The sequence below is a fragment of the Pituophis catenifer genome, unplaced genomic scaffold (genome assembly GCF_029215685.1).
Source record: "Pituophis catenifer annectens isolate HBS135680 unplaced genomic scaffold, rPitCat1.0.hap2 SCAF_2, whole genome shotgun sequence".
Classification (NCBI taxonomy): Eukaryota; Metazoa; Chordata; class Lepidosauria; order Squamata; family Colubridae; genus Pituophis; species Pituophis catenifer.
Genome location: NW_027256882.1, coordinates 158,641,508 through 158,669,165, shown reverse-complemented (window position 1 = coordinate 158,669,165; position 27,658 = coordinate 158,641,508). Strand labels below are relative to the sequence as shown.

General features: G+C 38.9%; 1 protein-coding gene across 1 annotated transcript; it reads right to left on the bottom strand.

Annotated features, from left to right (window-relative positions):
- Positions 1–444: 444 nt before the first annotated feature.
- On the bottom strand, positions 445–26,608 carry LOC139312796 (keratin, type II cytoskeletal 6B-like). The gene is made up of 9 exons (XM_070937891.1): positions 26,035–26,608; positions 23,382–23,596; positions 20,897–20,957; positions 19,816–19,911; positions 16,986–17,150; positions 16,197–16,322; positions 12,694–12,914; positions 4,411–4,445; positions 445–2,326 (listed from the first exon to the last, which is right to left on the bottom strand). Exons 1-9 carry the CDS (start codon positions 26,566–26,568, stop codon positions 2,007–2,009), a joined length of 1,773 nt encoding a protein of 590 aa, XP_070793992.1. The 5' UTR covers positions 26,569–26,608; the 3' UTR covers positions 445–2,006.
- Between the last annotated feature and the right edge of the window lie 1,050 nt (positions 26,609–27,658).

Below are 27,658 nucleotides of genomic sequence, written 5' to 3'. Positions count from 1 at the left end.
TAGTCTAAATTGTGAAAAAGCCATGTCTGCTGTGAGAGGAAGAAAAAAAATGATTTCATTTTTTTCACTGGATAATCTCAAACATATTTTTTTTCTTGAGGTGAGCTGAGCTATTTACTCAGGCCAGTTCTGTCATTTGAGAAAAAGCACTTTCTGGTACGAAATCAGTACCTCATCCCTGTTGACAATGGTACATCTCTCTTATACTTGTAGTATTGCCCATCAGTGAGACACCAGAGGTAAATGAGGTGAACCATAAATGAGTCAATCAGTTGAAACCATTTCATAAGAAAAAAAAAATTGTAAACCAAATATTCCTAGTCTCCTATTTCTCTATTCAGCTATAGGCCCTCCATATTTGAGTTCTTCCCTGAGGTAAAAAAAGCATTTTAGCTGTAATGAATGCCCACGGGTAAAAACAAGGAAGACACCAGCAAGAAACAAGTTATCACAATGCAGTTTATTTGCAATTTCAAGCATGAAGTTATGGAGAACAATAGACCGAGCAAAAGAAGCCAAACGGTTGCTATTTTATTTACATCAAGCATTTGGGGACACTTACAAAATAAGCCATACAAACTATTATGCCTTTTTAAAATGTTCTTCATCAAATGGGAAATGTATTTAACAGGTTTAAAAATTCATCTTGCGGGTGGGGGGGGGAGGTCAACCAAAAGAATACTAAAATTATTTTTCTGCGGTTGATGAAGTCAAATGTTATGCTTCTTCTAGGCGCAGAACAACAAAAGGCATCCTTTAAAAAGATGGCTGACCTATGCACTTGTCTTCTAATTCCCTATTAAACAATGTGTTGTTTTGACTGTGTATATTCCTTGGGGTGTGGGAAGTGGCCTGCCTACTATTACAACTGAATTAAAGCACAGGAGTTCTTTGTTTGCTGTTGGCAACTATATTGTTTCAGTCAGCCCATCCATTAAATTGCCCTTTCCATTCTCAAATGCCCTCTTAGCAGAAGGCTGTCACATTTTTAAATGCTCTGGAAAACCAAAAATATACCAAGCAATATATACCAAACAGGGCAATGGGGCTTAAATGGAAAAAGTGCAGGCCCTGATGATACAAGATCAGTTTGGGTTACACTTTCCTCCTGCTTTCAATGGGGTTTAAGAGAATATAATTATATCGCATTCATTGGCTGGTGCAAAGCACTGAACAAAAAGAGCAGCATAAGAAATCGCAGAAATGTGAAAATGGAAGTGAAACTATGACCATAAAATGAATGCCAATGCTGGAAACAATTCAGTGATTTTTTTTTTCGTGCTTAAAATCAACTGAAATAAAAAGTAAGCATTTCCCCCATCCTGTCGATTTCAAATATGGAGAGCGAACTAAGTACTTAATCTCCCATTGAAATCAACAGGGTGTTAAAAAAATGTTTTATGTGGCCAGACTCTATTCCTAAAGTTTTGCACTGTAACAATAGTGAGGTGGGGAAGGGGGTTCCTTTTAGGAATAATACTCAGAGGTTTTGTGCTTGGCTTTTTTGATTTGTTTCCTTTTGACTTAAATCAGCCTTCACCAGATTCCTTTTCAGATTTAAAAATTGATTGACAATTCCTATCACAAAAGGGCATCCTCATCATCCTTTTGAAAGAGAGAAGGGGAGGAAATGTTCAATTCTGTCCAATTTGGGGGATGCTTTGATTCATTAAACCTGTAGGAAATATGGGACTTCTTTACTGAAGGCAGAATTATAGTAACAGAGGGAGGAAAATCAGAGATGCCTCCACAGCCACAAGTCACGTTGGTTGGGAAAGAGACTTGTTACACTGAAACTGCCTGGAGAAGGGGTAACACGAGCCATTTCTCATGAATGGTCAACCCCAGCTCAGATGTGTTCATTCAGGAGACAAGGGACAATGTCTGTTCATATTAAACTTCTCAGGGGAAAAAAAAAAGAAGGATGACTAGCTTGGGGACTTGTGCTGATGCTGGCGATTAGGAGCTTTTTCAGAATCAATTGGCAACATGTTATTTTTTTTTTTTTATCTGACTACTTTTCGGCTGGACGATGAGGTTGTGGCTGAGACATATTTCATGCTGGAAGAGCCACCTCCAACACTTACACCTCCAACACCTACACCTCCAACACCTATTCCTCCACCATAGCTTCCGGTGCTGTAACTGCTCCCTCCAGTAGTAACCCCACTGCTTATACCAAAGCCGCCACTACTAACCCCTCCCCTTGTCAGGCTCAAGCTGCCTCCAGAAACACTGCCTCCCCCTCCTCCACCAATCCCCAGGCCAAATCCTCCACTGCTCACACGACCGCCTCCACTCATGGTAGATGTGCTGCTGACCACCGCTGCAAGAAAAACACAGGTGCATTACTGGACTTTGTTCCAACCATTGGCTGTAACCCATAAGAAGGAATGGATCTTAGAATAGAATGAGCTGGAAGGGACCTTGGAAGTCTTCTAGTCCAGCCCCCTGTTCAAGCAGGAGAACCTACACTATTTCAGATAAGTGACTGCTTGACTCTTCTTAAAAATATCCAGTGATGGAAAGCCCACGATTTCTGAAGGCAAACTGCTCCACTGGTTAATTGTCCTCACTGTTAGGAAGTTTCTCCTTAATTCCAGGTTGTTTCTCTCTTTGATTAGTTTCCAACCATTGTTTCTTGTCCTGCCCTCTGGTGCTTTGTAGAATAATTTGAGCCCCTCTTCTTTGTGGCAGCCCCTCAAATAATGGAATACTGCTATCATGTCACCCCTAATTCTTCTTTTCTTTAGACTAGCCAAGCCCTAATCCTGCAGCCGTTCTTCGTATGTTTTAGTCTCCAGGCCTTTGATCATCTTTGTTGATCTAAGACATGATGGATGACCATCATACTCAAGTCTTGGGGACTACAAGGGCATATCCAAGTCATTCTCATATTCCAGGATGCTGATTTTCCCACTATAGTCCCCGGCCCTGAAATTATAAATGAACTCCCATCCAAATTCTAACTAGGTAGGACCCCACTTAGCTTTTAAAGGTTACAGGTGCTGCCACCTATTGAAGGCAACATGAGTAGCATTACTGCCAAATTGCTCCCTCAAATTTCCCATCTAGTGTGGGGTGCTGTTCAAGATTAAATATCAAGGGGTATCACTTGTAGTGCTCATAGAGAATGGCCTTGGAGAAGAAATGGAAGATCTACTACCAAGACAAGGATCAGTTAAGCAAGAGTTTAGCCCAAGCAAGGAAAGTGCCAGCCCCACCTCAACTGACCAACTTTAGTTCACATGAAAAGAGGGAGAAAGAAAGGGGAGCACATTCAGACTTGCAAGACTCCGTGACTAAAGCTGTTCTAATAAAAGTAGCTTTCAATCTACATGGTGTCTGTTTCTTCATCTGTTCTTGTCAGCCTTGCGAAGTAAGCTAGATAGGAATCAATAGCCAGACAAGCTATTTTTACTTTATTGTAAAGCTTCATTGACAGAATCTTGCAAGTCTGAAAGTTCAATCCTCCCTCCCTGCCCCACTCTCTTTTACAGCCTGAGAAACTAGGGAGGGTCTAGTTGCCATGCACACTACCCAGCTGCCACTATACTATCTCTTATCTGACCATTCCCTTCACAGTGTCTCTTTGCGCAGTCAATCAGAATAGAGCTGGAAGGGACCTTGGAAGTCTTCTAGTCCAGCCCCCTGCTCAAGCAGGAGACCTTATATCATTTCAAACAGGTGGATGTCCAGTCTCTTCTTAAAATCCTCCAGTGATGGAGCACCCACAACTTCTGAAGGCAAGCTGTTCCATTGGTTAATTTTCCTCACTGTTAGGAAGTTTCTCCTTAATTCCAGATTGCTGCTCTGCTTCATTAGTTTCCATCCATTGTTTCTTGTCTTGCTTTCTGGTGCTTTGGTAAATAAGTTGACCCCCCCACTTCTTTGTGGCAGCCCCTCCAATACTGGAATACTGCTATCATGTCACCCCTAGTCCTTCTTTTCTCTAGACTGGCCATACTCGGTTCCTGAAACCCTTCTTCATATGTTTTAGTCTCCAGGCCCTTCATCATTTTAGTTGCTCCTCTCCCAAGGTCTTTCTCATGTGCCATTGCAAATCTATCTTATAAGGCTAACACCTTCTAATTCCTTCTTCTATTTAGCAAATAGACTGTTTTTGTTTCAATATGAATTGACCACAACTTAATCCATTTTAGTTACCTTTTCTTAAAGCCTCACGTCTCACTTTTTATCTAAATTATTATTCTCATCAACAGTATAAAATAAGATAGGCAGGATACATGCACAGTGTAATATTTCTTATTTGATCCTCTTGTCAGTGATAGAGAGTATTTTTTTCAAGATTTCTAAATTATTCAGTATTAATATTAAACAATAAAGTCTGTGCAAACAAGTATATTATCATGGGCCTTCACGGCTAATTAACATAAATGAAATACTTACACATGCTCACAGGGGCAGTGAGTTCTCCAGACATCCTATAGGAAAGAAAGAGAAAACAAAATGTGTGTAAGTCAATTACCTTTATCATGTATAGCTCATAGCCTATACAGCCTTGTCCTTGCAAATAAAGATCTGGGCAGAAAGTATCAAGTAAACAAAAGGAACAAACTGTCATTTTAAATTCTCTTTCATATGGGCAACAAAATAAAGGAAAACATACTTTGTGTTCCCCGCCCCCCATCCTCACCCCCATATACACACTTCTTTCCTTGCATTGTCTATATGTAAAAGATAGGAATTTATGTACTGGGACATTGATGTATTTGGGTGAGGGATGTAAGTTGCACCTCCAAAAATCCTTCTAGAAACTGTTCTCCCTGGACCAGACATCCTTGGTCTCTTTCTCTCCTGAGACCACAACTCCCCTGACTGAGTATTGAAGTAAAAAAAAAAATCAGAAGTTCTCCAGGCTGAAGAAGATGGCTTTAGACACATGATTTGTCAAACAGAACACACGTACAGTATAACCAGAAAACAGACCTGATTAAGTATAAGGAAATTCCTGTGGAAGTTAAGCTCACTGAGGAGCTATGTCAGCTGCATTTATTCTTTCCTGCTTTTGGACTATATCTCAAAACTGCCTTAAAATAGCTTGCCTGGAGATTCCAGCAGCTGACATATTTTCTTCATGTACTGTCTCCTGCTAGCTTTTTAGCTATTTTTTAACCAGACCTTTCCATTTTTGTTGGTCTTTGTCTATAATAAAGATTTGATTTGATTGACCCTCTCATCTTTTGTCATTCAACAAAAAGGATTTATAAGCATAAGTAAACCATTTAAAGTTTGACTGGACCACTGAAAAGAAGAACCCGCATCACACCAGTTCAAACTAATCACATTATGGATTAGTGCCACCAGTGAACAAAGCTCTAGAGTTTATACTTTTCTTAGGAAAATTTAATTTAATTTAATTTAATTTATTTCCAATTTATATACCGCCCTTCTCCCTGAGGACTCAGGGCGGTGTACAGCCAAAATAAGAACATAGAATACAAATATTAAAAACAGTTAAATATATATATAAATTTGGCCCAGAAATTAAGAAATCACAAACCGATTAAAACAATTTAAAAAAAATTTCTTCTTAAGCCAGCCCGGCTTGCTGGAAAAGATGGGTTTTAAGGGCACGACGGAAGGCACTGAGGTCATGGATTCTCCTTATCTCTGGGGGCAACTGATTCCAGAGGGTAGGAGCCCCCACAGAGAAGGCATAAAACAGAGATTTTGCATATCCCACTACAGATAGGTGAGTTCAAAAGAATGCCCAGGACTGGATGCTCTACAATTAGAGAGAAATCCTTTAACTTAGAATCGATTTCTGAGAAGTTAGTACAAAAAAGTCATCAGCTTGGCTGATTGAATGGAAAAAAAGAAAAATAAATTGGCTTTGACGGGCTGGGGATCTTTGGTATAATTGGCTCCTATCCCTGCCAGCCAAAGGAAGCTTACAGTTTCTCTGCCTTTCCTTCCTGATAGAAAAGGCAGCAATTTTATTAAACAAATTAAAATGAGAAAAAAAAATTCCTAGGGAAATTTGTGAGGATTAAACAATCTATATCCCCTTATAAAGGGGATTGTTTAAGAGGCAGGGCAACTGCATAACATTCATGCACTATCCAAAGCATACCCCTGAGCATTAAGATTTGGGAGGAGACTGAAACAGGTTGCACAGTAATCTTTTCAGCCGGCTTGCAGTGGTTTGCCCTTCTCTTGTGGGATCCTGCCCTCCACATTTGAGCAGAATAAATTCCTGTAGGTCCTAATCCCCTGCAGTCGTAACTGGGAAGGGGGGAAGAGGAGGCTGCCCCTCTCGTGCTGGCAGAACTTACGTTTCAGCCGTGAGGAAGCAACCTGGTGCAAAATGGCCATGCCCAGTCTGTGGTTCAACCAGGAACCCACAAGAAAGCATTTTGTAGCAATCGGTGACTGTGTTGCAGCACAGATGGTGCAACCTCTCTACCCGCTTCCCTCATCTTCTCATGGAATTCAAAACCTGTCTTCTGTACCCAGTTAGCATTGTGCTCTCAGGTACTAGCTGCCTTGATGGGACTGTCTTAGGAGCGCCCTCCTGAGGCCAGAGTGCTCATCTGCGTTGTACAAAAACATCGTGAAGGAAGACAATCCTGACTCTTATTGCCCTCCAGGGTTATCTAGATGGCAACAGGAGTCCACTGTAGCATCTGCTGTTCTTCAGGGTCAGACATTAACCAGAATAAAGTACATGAACAAATGTTGCTAAAAATGTTGGTGTATATATAGATTATTCCTTTTTTACACCTGTGTAACTACTGGCAATTATTTCACCCAGAGAAAAAAAATACATTTAGTTCAAGGGTTACCACAGCATAAGGTTTTTCCAATGTACTGAATCAAACAGTGGCCTGAAGGAAGTCTCAGAAACAAACTGCACCAACACACATAATAGCAATAGCAATAGCACTTAGACTTATATACCGCTTCACAGTGCTTTTACAGCCCTCTCTAAGCGGTTTACAGAGGCAGCATACTGCCCCCAACAATCTGGGTCCTCATTTTACCCACCTCAGAAGGATGGAAGGCTGAGTCAACCTTGAGCCTGGTGAGATTCGATCTGCCAAACTGCTGGCAGCCGATGATCAGCAGAAGTAGCCTGCAGCATTTTATAGTAATTCTTTTTTTTTTTTCTGGTCTGTAACTCAGTAATTTTAGATCCTGGACTATTAGTGCAGGTAAGAAACACTAAACCATTGTCTTTATTATCTAAAAGTACTCCTTGCTCCTTCCTCTATCAGGTGCTCCATGCTCTACTATTTCAGCGATGAGGGACAGCTATGAGGTTGAACACAAAGAGCCCTGATCTCCATTCTTGTGGGCACCAGAGTTGATTTACAGTTTCCAGAACTAACTGCAGCAATATCTTAGGGGAATATAGAAAAGTACAATGCAGTTTGGCATCAATGCTGGCCACCCCCCCACCCCCTTCAGTAGTTGACAGAATTCTGGCAGTGGTCCAGTGGTGGGATTAAAAAAAAATTACTACCGGTTCTGTGGGCGTGGTTTGGTGGGTGTGGCATGACTTGGTGGGCGTGGCTTGGTGGGCGTGGCAGGGGAAGGATACTGTAAAATCTCCATTCCCTCCCCACTCCAGGGGAAGGTTACTGCAAAATCCCCATTTCCTCCCGATCAGCTGGGACTCGGGAGGCAGAGAATAGATGAGGGCGGGGCCAGTCAGATGTGGTATTTACTGGTTCTCCGAACTCTCAAAATTTCCACTACTGGTTCTCCAGAACTGGTCAGAACCTGCTGAAACCCACCTCTGGAGTGGTCTTACAATTAATGTCTACCCTGGGTTTTCTTGTTCAACAAAATTGAAGATACTGCTGCAACTGACACCAAGTACCAAAATCCAGCCCACCATTGAAATTCCCGGAATACCATGGAACCACAATATCTCAGAGGGGTGAGGAAAATGAACAAGGCAGCCTTTCTGCCCTAGCATTGGTGTCAGCATTTTGGCACAAAATAAATTAAGCTCTCAAAGCATGTCAACAAAAGAAGTGACCACAAGATGTCACTTTCCCCAGTTGCCTTCCAGCAAGTCCTTCTGCCATTAATTCACATCATGCTTCAAAACCGTAGTTAAGTAGTGGAGGACAAAATGAAAACTAGGAACTCTTCATATTTAAAAACAGGTTTTCCTCATAAGGTTAATAGAAGCTAATGTCCTTTCAGAGAAGACAAAGATTTTAAATTCGTGCGTGGGCTCACATTTTTAGTTCCGGGCGAACCAGTTGTTACAGTATCTGATGCCCACCTCTGGTCTCAACATCTTTTTTTGTATTGTGGTGATGCGGCTGCTATTTTTCTTTTGAAAGGATGAGAGATCTTTTCTTAGTTTAAGCATGATGGGCTTTGGGCCTTACCCAGATGCCTCGGATATATCTTGCAAACTCTTGTGCAGAGTTTGTGCAGCACAAATTATGAAGTTTAGGACAGCTTTTCCCAATCTGGTGTAGACCAATCCCTATTAGCCCTAAGAAATTAAAATATGTACAACCCATCTGAAGGGCATCAGATGGTAGGAGACTAAGTTATGGTATGAGCCAAGGCAGCTAATTTTGAAGAAAAACTGTCAAACATAGGGGGAGTTAGTTTAGGAGTAAATGTACACACGTTTGGATTGCAAATTGATGAAATCTTAAAATGTAAAGATATTGCACAGAGAGAACCAGATTTAATTTCCAGCATACATTTTATGTAGAATACAAGCCTAAGGCATATTTACTTTGTTTATAAAAACATACTTGAGGAAAGATTGCTTCTATACCTGTGCAGTATTTTCTCTTCTGAATTTTCACCACTAATTAAAAATATCAGGAGTGAAGGATAACTTTATGTGTCTCTCTCCAAGTAAGCAACCAATTCTTACTATGAATAATGACTAAGCAGTATTATGGTAGACATAACAACTGCAATTAATTCCAGATTGTATAGCAAACATAGTTTTAGTTATTTTCTTGCAATTATACAAGCACATAGTATTTATTTACATTCTTAAAAGCCTACCCCATGCTAAAAGCACCAGCTAATGTTAATGCAAATTATGGATGTGTAGAAATGTCTTCTACTATGCTGATGATATTGAACAGCATGTAGTGCTTCCTAAATTTGCACATTGAACATTCAGACATTTCAACATCATTGGAAATGTGCCATACAAATGTTAATATTTGCATGCAGATATACACACCCACACAAACCTGCCACATTCTAAACTTCCTACTGACAGCTTAAGAATCACTTTTATTTACTGGCTAAATATACCATAACATATATGGTATTTTTTGGAGTATAAGACACACCTTTCCCCCCCCTAAAAGGGGGTGAAAATTTAGGTGCGTCTTATACACCAAATGTAGCCCTGTCCACCCACTGGCCCCCACCCTTTGGCCTGTGCCTCACAGCAGTTACCTCCTTGCAAGCAAACAGCAAGAAAAAACAGCTCCTTTCAGCTTTAGCACAGGCTAATTAGCACAAGTTGATTAGATTGGCCTCCCCACTCTCAGCTGATTTGCTCTCAGCTGTTTTGTGCAGGGCTCTGCTGCTTGCTCCAAAGAGTGCTGGAGCAGATTTTTTTTTTCCCCTTGTGCTAATCAAGCTACTGGTATGCTGAAAACGAAACTGAAAGTAAAGCAGGCTGTTTGCTGTTTGCTGCAAGGAAAAATTAGGCAGAAGCAGAGGGAGATTTCTTTTTCTTCTTTTTCTTCTTTTTCCTCACTAAAAAAGGTAGGTGCAAACAATGGGAAATTTAGGGCAAAAGAGGAGAGTTCAAGATTTTAAGAAAAAGGCAAAAATAAATATGGGAAGGGAGAAAAAGAAATGAAAGAGAAAGATGTTATACATATTTAGAATTGAAATATGAATAGTAATAAGAATAAATGGGAAATCATGATTGTAAAAATGAAATGAATAATAATTGGAATATTTGTCTTTGTATTTTTGAAATCTAGACAATTATAAGTTTTTAGTTTTTTTATTTTTTTTAGAAATATGAATAAGTATAAACTGTAACAAAATACCTTTAATGGTATATGGTGGTGAAAGTAAAAAGGATTAAGTTGTAGCTTGGATAACAGCTAGAACATTTTTAAATTTAATTAGAGAAATTGTAACGATTGAAATATTTTTAATTATATATTGTGATGAAAGTAGAAATGATTAAGTTGTGATTTGGAGGATCAGATGGGCAAAACTATTTAGGTTATTGGGAGAGTTTAAGATGTGAGAATGAGTAACATAAGGGGAAAGCTCTATTTAACTAGGGAATTGTAATAATTGAGATACTATTAATTGTATATTGTCTTGGAAGCAGAAATGGTTAAGTTGTGGTTTGGAAAAATATATGGGGGAAATTATTTGGTTTATTATTATTGGTAAATATAATTAATTGATTTGTAAGAAATTGGATTGCATGGAAGTAATTGGAATATTCATGTTCATATTGATGAATATACAAAAAAAAGATAGTTATATAACTAATTGATTTATATTAAAATGTTGAATTTGTATTAAACAATTGTAATATTACGTAATTAACCAATGTGAGGATGGATATAAAAATAGATGACAATGGGAAGGGGTATAATATAGAATAGAAGGGGAAAATTGAATTTGATTAAGATTAGAGATGAGGATGAAGGGTAATATTGGTTTTTTAAAAAAATAAATAAGGAATAAATATGGCAAAAAGGAAATATAGAAATTATAAATTTAATTGAAATGACTAAACACTGTTTAAATTTGTGAACTGGCCAAATACTCTGTTCAAAGAAAATACATTGTATGTTTGTATGTGTGTTTGTCTAAAAAATAATAATAACAATAACAATAACAATAACAATAACAATAACAATAACAATAACAATAATAATAATAATAATAATAATAATAATAATAATAATTTAAAAAAAGGTAGGTGTGTCTTATATTCTGGTGCGTCTTATACTCTGAAAAATATGGTACTCTAGATTTGGGGATAAAATTAGAAATCATGTTTAGGGAGATAACGTATTTAGAGGCAGAAAGAGAAAAATCATTTTAGCTACAAAATATTTGATATCACTTTTCATTGACAGGACTCTTGTTGTTTCCAATGATAATTTTTGCTATTGCTGAGTTTGGGGAAAATGTCCTCTATATAATGTCCTCAGGGGTGGGTTCTAAAATTTTTTACTAACGTTCTGTGGGCGTGGCTTATTTTGTGGGCGTGGCTTGGGGGTAATGTGACTGGGTAGCCAACCTTTTTTTTTTACTTTTACTTTTAAGAGCATTTTTTCTACAACCTTAAGAGGTTGCAGAAAAAAATGCTTTTAGAAGCTTCTGACGATCATGCAAATCTGCTGGGATGGCCAGAGGCTTTTAAAGGGATTTTTTTTCCTACAACCTCTTTAAAAAAATCCTTTAAAAGCCTCTGACGATCCAAGCTGAGTTACCTAATCGGCAGAGGCATTTTTTCTTTTAAAGCTTGTAAGAGCATTTTTTTTTCTGCAACCTCTTCAAGCTTCTGCCGATCAGGCAACTCAGCTTGGATCGTCAGAGGCTCTTAAAAGTATTTTTTCTACAACCTCTGAAGAGGCTGCAGAAAAAATGCTTTCAGAAGCCTCTGACAATCTCAGCTGAGCCGTGTGATCATCAGAGGCCTTTTTTTTAACTTTTAAAAGCATTTTTTCAGCCAAAGAGGTTGTAGAAAAAATGCTTTTAAAAGTAAAAAAAAAAAAAAAACAAAGCCACTGATGAGGTGGGCAGGGTAAGCAAGGGGCGACTGGACCGGGGACCGGTTAGGGGGCGTGGCCAGCCAATCTTATTACCGGTTCTCTGAACTACTAAAAATTTTTACTACCGGTTCTTGCGAACTGGTGTGAACCGGGAGCAACCCACCACTGATGTCCTCTTCTTGGAGCCCTTTGGAACTTTATCCTACAGACTGAATTGTGCTAGGCAAAAGGAAACTGAAAGAGAAAGGAGGAAAAAAACAGCTCAAAACTGAATAAACTAAAGATCAGACCCAGGGACAGTGTGGTTGAAGAAAGACAGCCTTCTAAAATGGATGAACTAAATGCATTTCTTTTTCTAATTTGGCATCCATCAAATGTACTATTCTAGGAATTTCTAGGAATTTTCTAAGAAAACAATCAGTGGAGCTCTGAAAAGAGGAGTACAGTGATTTAATGCACCCTGTAATTAACACAGCTGCCTGCAATTTCTGCAGGTTCGAATCTTACCAGGCTCAAGGTTGACTCAGCCTTCCATCCTTTCTAAGGTAGGTTAAATGAGGACCCAGTTTGTGGGGGCAATAAGCTGACTTTGTATAAATATACAAAAGTATGAAGGCTATTGCTTAGCGCATTGTAAGCCGCCTGAGTCTCCGGAGAAGGGCGGCATATAAATCAAATTAAAAAAAAAAAGAAAAAAAAATAGAAAAACATACAAGCTCCAAACCTAAGACAAGATCTTTGTTAAAGGCCAAAAAAGAATGATGGACAAACAAACAAAAAATTTAATAGGGAAGACAATGGATGCACAGGCTGTATTTCATACACAGTTATAGAAAAAGCAGAACAGCTATGATGACAGGTATCTGTGTGTATATTCCTATCTTTACGATTGGGTAAAATCGACACACAAGAAACATGCAAATAGGTATGTTTCACTCGGAGACCTGATTCATCGCAAGATGGCACCCACCTGGATTCTTCGCCTTCGAGCAGCGTGCGGTATGTAGCAATCTCAATATCCAGAGCCAGTTTGACATTCATCAGCTCCTGATAATCCCGCAGGAGACGCGCCAGCTCATCCTTAGAATTTTGCAGAGCCAGTTGCAGGTCGCTCAATTTCAGTCGGGCATCTTTCAGGGCCGACTCCCCACGCTGTTCAGCATCAGCTATTGCTCTTTGATGATCAGCAATCTGGATACATTCGTGTATTATTTTTTATTTATTTTATTTATTTATTTGTCAAGTACGTATTAGATAATATATATATAAGTATAAGCATGAACTGAATACATAAAATGAATACAAATAAAGGGAACATAAGGACAGGGACGGTAGGCACGCTGGTGCTCTTATGCACACCCCCTTTACGGACCTCTTAGGAATGGGGTGAGGTCAACAGTTAATTATTAATTAGGTTCTTATTTTTTATTAATTATTAATTAATTATTAATATATTAATATTAATTAGGTTCTAATTTCATGATACGTGTGTGTCATAGCATGCGTGACTTCATGAAGTATTAAATATAGATGTCTTAAGTATCCATTGGTAAGAGTCGGCACTTTGCCTCTCATTTCTGTTATAGCAGCAGACAGCTAAGTGTTTACAAGAGGATTGTAAACAGGATCACATTATTGTACACTGGCTTTTATTTGGACCTCAGAGCCTCAAAAAAAATCTTCAAATCCCTACCTCAACAAGGATATTGATAAAAGCATGTGTTATTAAATTGATGGGGTGAACAGATTCAACAGGACTCGCACATCTTTCAGCGGACAAGTCCAAAATTGAATTGGTTGAAAGGCCACTGGGCAAATTCAATTTCAGCAAAATGAATTTCAACGAAATAGGTAACTCAAGGGATCCCTCTGTGAGTTGTAATACCGGCAGTCCTCAACTTATGACCACAATTGTGCCTAAAATTTATGTTGTTAAGTGAGACATTTCTTAGGTGAGTTTTTCCCATTTTACATCCTTCCTTGCCATAGTTGTTAAGTGAATCACTGCAGTTGATAAGCTAGTAACAGGGTTGTTAAGTGACTCTGGCTTCCCCATTGACTTTGGTCGCAACATGTCCTTGGGATACAGCATTGGTCATAAGTATGAGTCAGTCGCCAAACATCTGAATTTTGATCACATGATCATGGGGATGCTACAAAGGTCATAAGTGTGAAAAAAGGTCATAAGTCGCTTTTTTCAGGGCCATCATAACTTTGAACGGTCACTAAATGAACTGTTGTAAATTGAGGTCTATCTGTACTCTCTCTCCTTCACTATCTTTTTCCAACAAAAAGTTTATTCTTCAGCAAATCAGCTCAGAGCGAGTGCCACCCTCTGTTCCTAGGCAACCTCCAACTATGAGACTTAACAGGGCAAGAATTATTCATGTTAATAACATGGAAATGTGCTTAGATAATTAGTAAGTTTACTCTGGTTTGATGTGCCAAATGCCAATCAAGCATTTCATGGTCCTCTTTTCCTTATGTATATCATCTTGGCCTAAGGTTTGATTCAAATTACTGACGAATACTTTTTTTCCCCTAAAAATCTTCAGGAAATGCATATAGTATCATAACAAAAATATGTCTTGCATCTTGAATTGTTCATGCATTCAGAAAAACAGGTGCAGGGGGTTTGATTGTGGATGTTTTTTGAGCTTTTATCAGCATAGCCAACAAAGAGTAAACCTGGAAATTATCAAATACTGCATCTTCCTGCAAATGAGAGATTGAAGCTCTCTGAACCAAGGAATATTGCAAGTCATATAATACAAGGAACTATATGGTGGTGCAGTGGTTAGAATGCAATATTGCAGGCTAACTCTACCGACTGCCAGCAGTTCAGTTGTGACTGGCTCAAGGTTAACTCAGGCTTCCATCCTTCTGAGGTCAGTAAAATGAGGGCCTAGATTGTTGGGGGGGGGCAATACGCTGACTTTGTAAACTGCTTAGAGAGTGCTGTAAAAGCACTACGAAGCAATATATAAGTCTCTGTTAGTCCTATTGCTATTCAACTTTGAGCAGTGTTTTATTCAAATCATAGTCTTTCTGGAACTAGTGAGTCCATTTCCATGTATTTTGTGGATTTTTATCAGGTTCGCCTGATCTGCCAGTTGCGACCCTTTCTGGATCGGGACGCCTTGCACACGGTCACTCATGCCCTTGTCACCTCCCGGCTGGACTACTGTAATGCTCTCTACATGGGGCTCCCCTGGAAGAGCACTTGGAGGCTCCAACTGGTCTAGAATGCAGCCACGCAGGTAGTTATGGGCACGACCCGTTACGCCCATGTAACACCTCTCCTGTGCGAGCTGCACTGGCTCCCAGTGGTCTTCCGAGTGCAATTCAAGGTGTTGGTTACCACCTTTAAAGCGCTCCATGGCTTAGGGCCGGGGTACCTCCGAGACCGACTTCTGCCGCCAGTAGCCTCCCACCGGCCAGTTCGCTCCCACAGAGAGGGGCTCTTCAGGGTGCCATCGGCCAAGTTATGTCGGCCGATGACACACAGGGGGAGAGCCTTCTCTGAGGGGGCTCCTGCCCTTTGGAACGAACTGCCCCCGGAAATACGTAAGATTTCTGATCTCCGTGTATTTCGCTGCGCTCTTAAAACCCTACTGTTCCTCCAGGCTGGGCTATCTCTATGAATGATTTCAAATTGGGTGTTTTAATTAGGTTTTAATTCTGAGCCAAAATTATTTATTACTTTTAATTGGTTTTTAAATTGATGTATATATATTATGTTTTAATTGGCTGTACACCGCCCCGAGTCCTTCGGGAGGAGGGCGGTATAGAAATTAAATTAATTAATAAATAAAAATAAATAAATAAATTTTGCATTTTGCCTATAAAATAGGATCTAATCTTGGCATAATAGGGTCATGGAGTTTCAGAGATTATTCAAGCTGCCGTGTTTTGTATTAAAGAGCATTTTTGGGAGCAAATTCATATTCAAAAGTATGCAACAATTTAAATGTGAGGTTACTAGAATTTAGATTAATGAAGTGAAGCTATTTTTATCCAAGCAGAACAGCAGCTGGCACACAGTCAAAGATGGTAATGCATGACTGACAGATAGTCCTGAGAATCAAAAAACACGTCCACATCACACTTCTTGCAATATTTCTGCTCCAGTTCTACTATAGAGGAAGAAATAGCTGCTTAGAATACATCTCTGCACATTGTGTCTCAATCTGGTAAGCATGAGTTATAAATAGTCAGGGTTGGAGAATAATCTCCTTAAAATGGTGGCAGGGATCATTTTAATCAAGGAGCTATCCAACTTGAATGGATATGCTTGATCGCTTTTCCTCAGAAATAAATCCTATTGAAATTCAGTGGGAAAATGTTCCTAGTATGAATGAACTGCAAAATAGTGTGCAAGCTAAGAGAAGATGGACCTGTAACAAAGATGAAAAAAGAGAACAGAAAAACCCATGCAGACAGAAGTATTTCTATATTCAAATGCCCGCTTACCTGCTTCTTCACATTGTCAATTTCTGCTCTTAGTCTGTGGAGAAACCGATTCAGGTCTGCAATCTCATTCTTGGTATTTTTCAGATCATCTCCGTGACTAACAGCTGTGGTCTGAAGTTCCTGAAACTATAACACCAAAGGAGAACCCTCATGACTGATAGGAAGCAACACCAGCTTCAGGAATTAGACAAGAAGCCTTGGGTATGAGGCAAACTCCGTGTATTACCTTTCCCTGGAAAAGGCAGATAAACGATTTGCCGAATTTGCCACCTCTAAACCTAAATGTGATTTCAAAACAAAAAGGGGAATCCAAATTTTTGCCTCCTAGGAATATACTATGTATTGAGACAATGGCATCACAGTTCGTGTTTGTGTTTCAGCAAAGCTCAGTAGGCACTATAACTTTGTGGTTAGAATGATAGATACAGAACTTGTAGTTGCATTATTTCTCATGAGAAATTGCAAAGCTCATGAGGTCCATCCACCATGGCTTCTCAAATAATAGGGTCTAGGATTTTTCTGTTCTTCCTAGCAGTCCAAAAGGTAATGCTTGTTACGACCCCATTATAAAGAAATCTACGATATAAGACAAATGTTCTACATCAGATTCAATTCACTTAAAGGATTTCTGAAAAAAGAAAAGCCCATTGGAAGTGTAAACCCATGGTCTGACTATCAACCCTGTCACTTCAGGCTTTCCTTCTGGTTAAGAAGAGCATTGATTCCAGATTAAGAGGATAATTTTATCTTAATTCCACTATCATCTCTGGAAAAGTTTTACAGTCTTACCTTGGTTTGATACCATGCTTCTGCCTCAGCCCGGCTCCTGTTGGCAATGTCTTCATACTGTGCTTTCACTTCAGCAATGATACTGTTGAGGTCCAGATCTCGGTTGTTGTCCATTTGCAAGACAACATTGGTGTCACTAATTTGTCCTCGGATTTGATTCAATTCCTTTGTGGAAAAACAAGATGCTATTATCCATCCGTCCAGATGTTTCCCATTGTTACTCACTAAGTCATCTTTGCCTAGCAAAATATTCTGTGGAAGCCAACTCAAAATAAAGATTGTGCCTCATTTCGACAAAGCAGATTATGGGTGTCAAACTCACCCAGGGGTGAAATGCTACCGGTTCGGGCCAGTTCACCCAGACCAGTAGGAAAAAATGCTACAGGTTCCCTGAACCGATAGTAAAAAAATGCTTTTAAAAAGTTTTTTAAAAGGTTCCGATGATCAGGTGTGATAATCAGCTGTGCCGCACAATCGTCGGAACCTTTTTTTTTTTTTACTTTTTTAAAGCATTTTTTTACTTCCGGTTCGGACGATTAGGTAGTAAAAAAATGCTTTTAAAAGTAAAAAAAAAAGTTGGCCACACCCACCTAGTCACATGACCCCACCACCACCAAGCTATGCCCACCAAGCCACGCCCACAGAACTGGTAGAGAAAAATTTTGCATTTCACCACTGAACTCGCTGAATCACATTGCTGTCACGTGATGTCACAAGGTTTTTTGCCTTCATGGAGCTGGGGTGGGCATGCCCTGCATGTGACGCATCCGGCCCATGGACCACCAGTTTGACACCCCTGAGTTAGATGGAATCACAATATACAGTTTTTGCCTTTTTGCTGCTATCTGCTGGTCATTCAGGATTTTGCAGCCTAGATGTGGTAGGGCTAGATTCCCGTGGAAGATTCACCAAATGAAATCCCACCAGGGACTTGACAAAGCTCAGCATGATAAGACTGCTGCATTCAGGAAATTTTCTATCGATTCATATGAATTGTGCTTATCAGTGGAGGCCTCTGTTCTGGGCAAGAAGAATAGCAATAGCAACAGAACTTATATACCACTTCATAGTGCTTTTATAGCCCTCTCTAAGCAGTTTACAGAGTCAGCCTATTGCCCCCAACAATCTGGGTCCTCATTTTACCCACTTCGGAAGGATGGAAGGCTGAGTTAACCTTGAGCCGATAAAATTTGAACTGCTGAACTGCAGCTAGCAGTCAGCAGAAGTAGCCAGCAGTACTGCACTCTAACCACTGCGCTACCTCGTCTCTTGAATGGACAGTTGAATAGACTCTTGAATGGACAGTTACAGTGCAATATATTACAAAGCTCCCTTTGATTAAAAAAGAAAACTAAAACAAACAAACAAACCACCGGACCAGTGGTGAAATCCATTTTTTTTTTACTACTGGTTCTGTGGGTGTGGCTTGGTGGGCGTGGTGTGGCTTGGTAGGCGTGGCTTGGTGGGTGTGGCAGAGGAAGGATACTTCAAAATCTCCATTCCCACCCCACTCCAGGGGAAGGATACTGCAAAATCCCCATTCCCTCCCCATTCTGGGGCCAGCCAGAGGTAGCATTTGCCGGTTCTCGGAACTACTCAAAATTTCCGCTACCGGTTCTCAGAACCTGCTGGATTTCACCCCTGCACTGGATCATAATATTGCTGCATAACAAAGGGAGGAAAGAGGATGAGTTTTTACTAATTTGTACTTCCTTAGCACTGACATGGGTCCGTAACATCATGAAGGCAAACCAAGTGCAAGAAAACATCCATCTCACATTCATATCTTTTCACGCAGATGCCTTTTCTGTAGTCTCCTTTGATAAGTCCCTTCTAAAACTGTAAATTAAATCTGGAACATAGATTCCATTTTAATAGGAAACCAAACAAGCCAAACCTAGCAAAATGAATTCTCATCCCAGGCAACCAGTAATTTTAGTCAGTGTTCAGGTAAGAATGTGATTAAGAAAATTGAGTTTAGGTCATAATCCAGAGGTCTAGATTCTAGAAATCCCTGTAAATTTTATTTTTCTATTGAATATAGGGTTCCATTATCAGATCTTTTCATACCACAGTTTAGCTCTAGTCTAGTTTTATTTTTTTTCATTTAAAACAAAGCTTAAATTAAAGAAATTTGAGCAACCTTTTTAGATATTTCCCAAACTTTCACAATCGAAGAGAACATGGCTGTCAGCATAATAATGTGGTTTTTTTAACCTGAGGTGATATATGAAAGTGTAGTATAACCATTCAAACTAACTGATCTGATTATATGATTCTCATGTCTGGGAACCCATTATTAAAAACATTCTGATTCAGAGCATCAATTAAAAAGTATACTGACTGACTTCTTCTTTCTCCTTTGTAGTTCAATGGTCCCTCTACATTGTGCGTCAATCAACACCTCTTTAAACCTATTTGAAGAAACTATATGTAGCAGTACTGCAGTTCTCACATTACATCATGCCAGCATTAAAGAAACAACAGTACATTTTAATGCAAAATGTTGTCCAGGCAATTATGACTTAATCAACAAATCTGGGCTAGCAATATCACATCTTAGCATGATGTGTGAATCCAATCAGGACACTCCCAAGTTCATATAGTGTATACTGGCCTCCCTCTCCCAAAAAGAGCCCCAAGGTTTTGATCTAAGTCCCCAGGAGATTTTTGAAATAGAATATGGTAGTTCATAGGATTGTCAATGAATCACAGTTGCTCTACTTTCCTGGCAAGATCGTTCCATTTCTTCTCCAGATGCAGTATGATTTCTGGCCCTAAAGGACTTTTCATTACTTTGGATTCAATGACAAGAACATTCAACACTTACAGCCTCATAGAGGGCCCTCAGGAAGTTGATCTCATCTGACAGCCTATCAGACTTTGCTTGATGCTCTACTTTTTGCATGAATGAAACATCAACATCCTGCAAGAATGCAACACAGACCAAAATTACAAAAAAGCAGTCCAAGGATTCCTAGACAGCTGTTTCATACCACTTTAGACATTTAATTTATTTAGCCCATAGAGTGTACTCCAACTGGTAGCATTTCTTCAGATTGTCACACAGAGGCTTCTAGCTCTTTGTTTCTAACTAACAAGCTGGGCATTGAATTTATGCCTTTTTACAACAAAGAAAAATGTTGGGGAACAGGAGTCCTCTAAATGTTTTACACCACATAAAAGGGATGGAGAAATTGAGGTCCTTCAAAAGTGGCTGAATTGCAATCTCCAGCAGCTATAGCCAAAACAACTAATGGTGAACAAGGCTGGGAATTGTAGCTGAACATATGTGAAAGACTACAGATTGTCCAAATAATTCTACATTGCTGCAAAGTTCTGTATGAGGCATATTTCTATTTAGAACTGTCCCTTTTAATTCAACATCTTACTCTGAACATGCCTCTACAAGCTCACTGCCTAATAAATTAATACAAGTTTAATATCGTATACCAATAGATAAAGAATGAACACTTCCTTACAGTGGGATGTAAAATGTAGAGCATAATTTTAAGTTGTTGCTTTATCAGTAATCAGTTTACATTTAATAGTAAATGTGAACATTCCAACGAAAAGGCCATTCAAAATATTTTGATAATTGTCATATAATCTTGATCCAGTTTCTTGCTTTAGCACACTAAAAAGTGAATGGGTTTGTAGGTATTAATGGGCTCTGACGACCATCAACCAAAGTGAAGAATGAGAAATTATAAGAGTTGTGTCCAGCAATGGCTGTAAATTTCTCAGCCTAATTAAGTAATTAGAAATTTCTAATTTAATTTAATTTAAATTAGAAATTTCTAATTAAGACATTAGAAAGACTTTGAACAAAAGTGCTTTTTCTCTGTGTGTAAAAACCTCCCACATATTATTTTTTTCTTAACTTAATTCTTTTGTTTTAGGATAGTCACCTTTTTGATACCAACAAAGTCATTTTCAGCAGCGGTGCGTCTGTTAATTTCTTCTTCATATCTGTGAAGAGAAGGAACATAGACTTTCAGTCCTCTTCAAAGAAAATATCAGGCAGAGAAAATGTCATATAAAAAGGTGCCAATCAATAGCCTTCAATGGCCTTGACAAGGCTGTTATAAAAGCTCCTCTTTCTAGGGAAAGAAATTTGTCTATATCAGTTCTAAATAATTTGTGGCACAGCAGCCATGTAAAAAGAAAAAAGAAGACTTGTTTTACAATACTGAATCATCAAACCATCTGCAAGGAATATCAAGCACGGATTATAAATATCACTCCTGATGGTCATTCAGAGAGGACATTTCACTAAAGTCACCAGCATTTATTTTACATCCCATGCTTGAGGAACCTGAGTTTCAATAGTTTATCTCCTCTAAAACAGTTTCTGACTTAAGTTACCAGTCCAGTAAATTGGCTGCTGGAACTTGGCCAGCGTTTCTGCAAGTGAAGGATTGTCATCTTTCATCATTCTGCCAACAACAGGTCATTACAAGTGTTGGATGTCAATGTTTAAATAAGCAGCTATTTATTACTTATAATTTATGCCACTTTAATCACAGTTGATTCTAAGCAGTTTGACTAAGAATATGCATTTTAAAAAACCTAAAAACTGTACTGAAACAATTATAGTGCAGAAATTAACACAATATACTGTAATTCAGTCAGCATCCATCAACATTAATTCATGGCACTGCAATCTTTAACTGAGTGGTCTCCAAGACTTTGCCCGATAGCTGAGATTTCATAGGCTTTTGGAATACCATAAAGGAAAGGGTTATTCTTGCTTCTTATTACATATGTAATACATTATGGCTATGCAACACTCCCAATTCAAAGGTTTTAGTAATCTGCTATAACCTCTCCAGTCAATTTACATTTTTCCCCAGGTTGGCACAACATGAGCTCTATAATGCTACTGTATAGTTATGAAAATTACATTTGCATAAAAATAGTAGACTAATCCATTTTTTTCATTTTCCTATTTATTCTTGCCTTTTTCTTTATCTTCATGTTAGCTTGTTATAGTCCGAAGTTTTTACATTTTTAATTGTAGTTGTAAAAAAGCAGTCATTTTTATTTTTAAGAACAGCCCTACAATATATGGACATAGAATAAGCACATATAGCATGAATATTTCACTTCTACTGTATCATGGTGTGTGTGTTATGTGCGTTTTCACCAGTTTTCAGATAGTATCAATACTCTTAATTTAATCTGAAACATCTGAAAGCTATTAATTTAAATAATAATCTTTCAAACTAAATTCAAACAAGGAGGCAAGTAGCTTTGTCAAATATATCACCTCTGGGTAGGCATTAGAAAGTTTGATGGCACTACACAATATTGTTGTTTTTGTTATAAACGTTCTTATTCTCACTGATTATTCCATTTATATTATCATATTTGATGACTATTCCATCAATTTTTTTAAAAAAAAATTTTTTAAATCATGTCAGTTCCATTTCATTTTATTGTAACTGTCTCCTCAGCGCATTTGATTTAATTGCTATCAGAAGTGTTCATAATCCCTATTTTATGAGCCAAAAGGCATTTTAATGAACCTGTAACTGCTTGCTTTAATGTCATTTCTTTGATAAATCAAAAATGTCTCCACCCTAAACCACAAGCTCGAGTTCATGCCAAAATGCCACAGCCACACAGCTATCAGTTGGGCATAATTCCAAGGAAGAGGGATAGGATGGGCTGCTGCAGCTTCATCAGAGCTTCCTCTGGGTGCTTCCTCCTAACCCACAAGAGTATTTCACAAAGTGATTCTCAGGGGTCTGGGTAGAACCTTTCGGGGGGGGGGGGTCTGCAAAGTCAAATGTTAAATATTTTAACATTTCTCAGTTTTCATTTCCAGTACATATCAATAGATATGATCCACATAAACCAAAATTCTTTGGGGTCCTCAATCATTTTTAAGAATATAAAGGAGTTCTGAGACCAAAATGTTTCAGGAACTTCAGAGCACAGCTGTTGGTCACGGGGGATGACCTGAAAAATACCAAGACTGAGATCACAGAACTGAATCAAGTTATCCAGAGACTAAGAGCAGAAATTGACAATGTGAAGAAACAGGTAAGCTCTGCTAAAACCTTCTGGCAGACAGCAGGCAAACAGTGTGGTTAGGGAGCATCTAACATGCTTATTTTCTGCCTGTTTTAGTTTTTCATTGTGTGTTTATTTTTTCATAAGGGAAGGCCTTAAAACTTTTATGCCCCACATACACACTTGCAGACTGAATATTTGCCATCCTAACCCTTCTTATCTCACATGTTCTTACTTTGGCTGTGCACTGCCCTGAGTCCTTCGGGAGAAGGGCGGTATATAAATCTGATAATTAATAAATAAATAAATAAATAAATAAATAAATAAATAAATAAATAAATAAATTTGCTAAGTAGGTCTTGGAATCTCACTTACTTCCTTCTGTAGTCTTCTACAAGATCCTGTATGTTTCTTAGATCTCCATCCAACTTTGCCCGATCGCTCATTAACTGATCCAATTGCCTTCTGAGGTTAAAAATGTAATCCTCGAATAAGGCCTCTAGGTTGAACTTTGGAGCTGAGCTGCCATGTTGTTGCAGAAGATTCCATTTTGTTTCTAGTACTTTATTTTGTTGCTCGAGAAACCGTACCTGAAGTCCAGAGAGAGAGAGAGAGAGAGAGAGAAAGAGAAAGAGAGAGAGAGAGATGCTTTTATAAGCCCTCTTAGATTGGAATGCACACCTCATTATATAATGAGGACTAGCAGCATTTAAATCAAGGGATGACAGCCACAGTATCACAAATGCAGCAAGACAACCAAGAGGCCACCCAAATCCTTAATAGTGCTACCAGATCAACCACATGACAGCTGCAAAGATTTAGAATTTTGTACCTTTGTTTTCTGTCATTCAGAAGTAATCCAGACGTTGCAGCTCAGATCCTATAGCCCTGTCATTAAATCATGTATGTGCACAAATATATATATTACTTTGTTGGATTGTGGATAAATTGGTCTTGTACTTATTTGCTTAAAAAAAAAGGCTAAATCTGTATGCTTCCACTTGTGTCCTTCAGGAAAATTAGAGTACAGCACCTATCATCCCAGTAGTAATCTGTACCCTAGAGAATATGGAGGTGGACAAAATTACTTTAAATTACTGTGTCATCTTTTGTTAAAACAACAACAACAACAACAACAACAACAACAACAACAACAACTTTGGCACTAATAGTGAGTGACCAGGGAAAAAAATAGTAGTAAATGGCTATAAAAATAGCTTCCTTTCTATCAACACACGAGCAATTGGAAATCCCAAAATGATGGTATAGTTAATTCTGTGCTGAATCTAGAACCACGGGTACCATTTTCATGACAGTCTAAATACTACATGAATGGCGGCAATGTGAGGATTGCCAATAAACTTTGAGAAAAAAAGAGAAGTATATGTATTCTTGTTATATTTCGCAGAAACCTAATGTACAGGAAAAAAAAATTTCCAGCAAAAACATTCCTTACTGACATTTCACATCAAAATTCTCATAGGACAGTTGAGAAGCTGCAGTTTTACAAACCCAATGGTTAGCTTCATCATGTCTAAAAGCCTTGCTAAAGTATAATTGATGTAGCGCCTATGCCTTGGAGCGATTTTGCATCTCGTCAACTGAGATGGAAATGGGGGACTTAAATTCTGGGCAGAGGACTGTAATTTCTGTTTCCAAAGGCCTTCTGACCATTGCTAAGACTGGCTACATTACAGGTAGTCCTCGACTTACGACCACAATTGAGCCTAGAATTTATGTTGCTAAGTGAGAAATTTGTTAAGTGAGTTTTGCCCCATTTTATGACTTTTCTTGCCACATTTATTAAGTGAATCACTGCACTGGTTAAATTAGGACCCTGTTTCCCCCAAAATAAGACATCCCCTGATAATAAGCCCAATCAGGGAGCGCATGGCAATAAGGCCAAGCGCTTTTTTCAGGGTTCAAAAAAATATAAGACAGGGTCTTATTTTCGGGAAAACACAGTAACACAGTTGTTAAGTGAATCTGACTTCATTGATTTTGCTTGTCAGAAGGTCACAAAAGGTGATCATATGACCCCAGGACACCGCAACTGTTATAAATATATACCAGTTGTCAAGCATCTAAATATAAATCATGAGACCATGGGGATGGGACAATGGTCATAAGTGTGAAAAATGGTCATAAGTCACTTTTTTCAGTGCTGTTGTAACTTTGAACAGTCACTAAATGAACTGTTGTAAATTGAGGACTACCTGTATTTTAAGAGCTGCAGGCCTGAAAATATATTCAAACTTGAGTTAAAAATCTCTTCAGGAGAACTTGTATTCAAATTTGCAAAAAGATACTTAGAATGAAACATAGCAACTGCTGTTTGAAGATACTGTAGACAACAAAAACAAATAATCCTATGTCATAGATGTAAGAGATTTTTTGGTCAACTCCTCTTCCTATGGAACTCTGGGAGTTGTAGTCTTATAAAAAATATGTGAGATGAGTGGTAATGTAGCTGCTGAAACTCTGAATGATTTCCTAAACATGTTCTGTGAACAATGTGTTGTGGGAATCCTGATTTCACTCCTCCAGCTTTGGAGGAATAGCAGGAACTTAGAATCTTGGAAATTGCAAGAGGACTCTCAGGTCATAACATTCGAAACCTGAAAATTCAGTTCACACTGTTCTGCAACTTAAGAGGCTCATAGTAGTGTTGTGAGCTGTGATCTCTGAGATTATCAACCTTAAATAGTCTCTAATAATAATATAAGTTCTAAGAAACTCCCAAACCAGAAAGCTCTCTCCACTTTGCATGATTATGCAAATTTTGCAGGCCTTGGTCAGCCATGCAACATTAAATGCAATCTCCTGACTGCCAAAGTATTATTTTAACTCCTCCTGTCTTTTCAGAAATTAAATGTTTGGTTTGGAACACTCAAACACTCATATCTGTCCTCATTTTCATCCAAGAGGCACTCGGATGGTTCATCTATCCATTTCTCTCTTGCATTCTTATTAACAGACTTTGTTTTTGAGACTACCTGCAAAGAACTTGATGATTGACTCGACTCACCTTGTCAATGAAGGATGCAAACTTGTTGTTGAGGGTCTTGATCTGTTCCCTTTCTTGTTGCCGCACTTTTTGAATCTCAGGATCAATCTCCAAGTGCAGTGGCGATAGGAGGTTGGGATTGACAGTCACTTTCTGGATGCCCCCAGGAGGAACCATGGACCCCATTCTTAGTCCACCATCATAACCTCCTACTCCTACTCCTAAACCTAAACCAAAACCTCCAGCTCCAGCTCCATATCCATAGCCACTACCAAATCCTCCTCTACCACCACCACCATATCCTAGGCCACTCCCAAAGCCTCCTCCAACGCCACCATGACTTATTCCAAAAGAGATTCGTTTGCTACCCCCCAGATTGTAGAGGCTTCTACTACCAAAGCCCCCACCAAATCCTGCACTTCCCTTCACACCACGGGATAATGAAACAGAACTGAAACTAGCTTTTGTTCCACTGGGAATGACAGTAGTGGAAGAGGTATATCCCCGGGAAGTCCTAATCCCTCCCCCAGATCTAGAACTGAATTGCCTATTCATTGTGCCCAATTCAAAGAGTGCTAAAGAGAGCTGAGCAAAAGTTGGGCTAGAGAAGGAAGGAAGAGAGAGAGAGAGAGAAGGACAGCACCCACTCCGAGGTGCAGTTTTGGTTTCCCCTTTATATATATATACACATCTATATGTGGAGATGGGCTTGGCTGGAATTAGGTAATTAATTAAGAATCAGATCGTTACTGGGCTGGGTTATATCTGGCAGCAATAAAAAATCCCTTCAACTTTTCTTAAAGGTACGTTTGAAGTGAAGTGCTGCCTTAAAATTGCTTAGCTTGCAGGCTTACATGGCACAAAACCCATGTAAGCTAACAAATTAATTTTCCCACCACTGCCTCTACGCATAAACCAACAAATAATTAACAGCTGACAACAAAGATTTTTTTTATTCTTAAAAAAAATGATTTGCTTTAATTGTGGATAATTATTATTCAGTGCCGTACTTCAAAGCTATGTAGAAGTTTCCACCCCCCAACCTCCCCTGCCACTATTGGCTGAAAATCTAAAATCTATAGCACAGCACAGATATTGCAGATGGTTGATTGCTCCCCCTGAGGGGAGTTTGATGCAATTCTCTTGCTTATTCCTCAGGATATGTTTGAAAGAGCTTTCCCCATTTCTTGGAACAGGAACAGTTCTTTTTCTAGCCCTTGGCCAATCTCATCCATGCTTTAGGCAACAAAACTTCAGCTTCTGGTCCTATGAATCAGAAAGGCTACATTTGTCCAGCACTGCTATCAAACTCTTATCAGTTCTTCTGTTGTTGCTGAACTACAACTCCCAGCAGCTGTAATCAATATAGTCAATGGTGAAGGATGTTGGGATTTTTAGTTCAATCATAGCTAGATCTTAGCTCCTTCTCCTTCTCCTGCCATATCTGTCATCGGACATCGGTGATCATGTTGGCAATCCTAGTCCACAAACCTGTTTCGCTGAACTCCAAAAAAGGAAGGACTCTCAGTACCTTTTCACTGAGAAGGTCAGTAGTGGTAGGTGAAATATCACTTCCTGCTTCTGATCTTTCCTTAAAATGAATGAGAGCATACCATTGTTTTGAATCTGAGAGTTGCCCTTAGCT

Coding starts and splice junctions, on each gene's coding strand:
- LOC139312796 (XM_070937891.1), bottom strand. CDS start 26,568: ATGAATAGGCAATTCAGTTCTAGATCTGGGGGAGGGATTAGGACTTCC. Junction 20,958..23,381: donor GTAGAAGACTACAGAAGGAA/GTAAGTGAGATT, acceptor TTCTCTTCACAG/ATATGAAGAAGAAATTAACA. Junction 17,151..19,815: donor TGAGGGCCCTCTATGAGGCT/GTAAGTGTTGAA, acceptor TTTTCCACAAAG/GAATTGAATCAAATCCGAGG.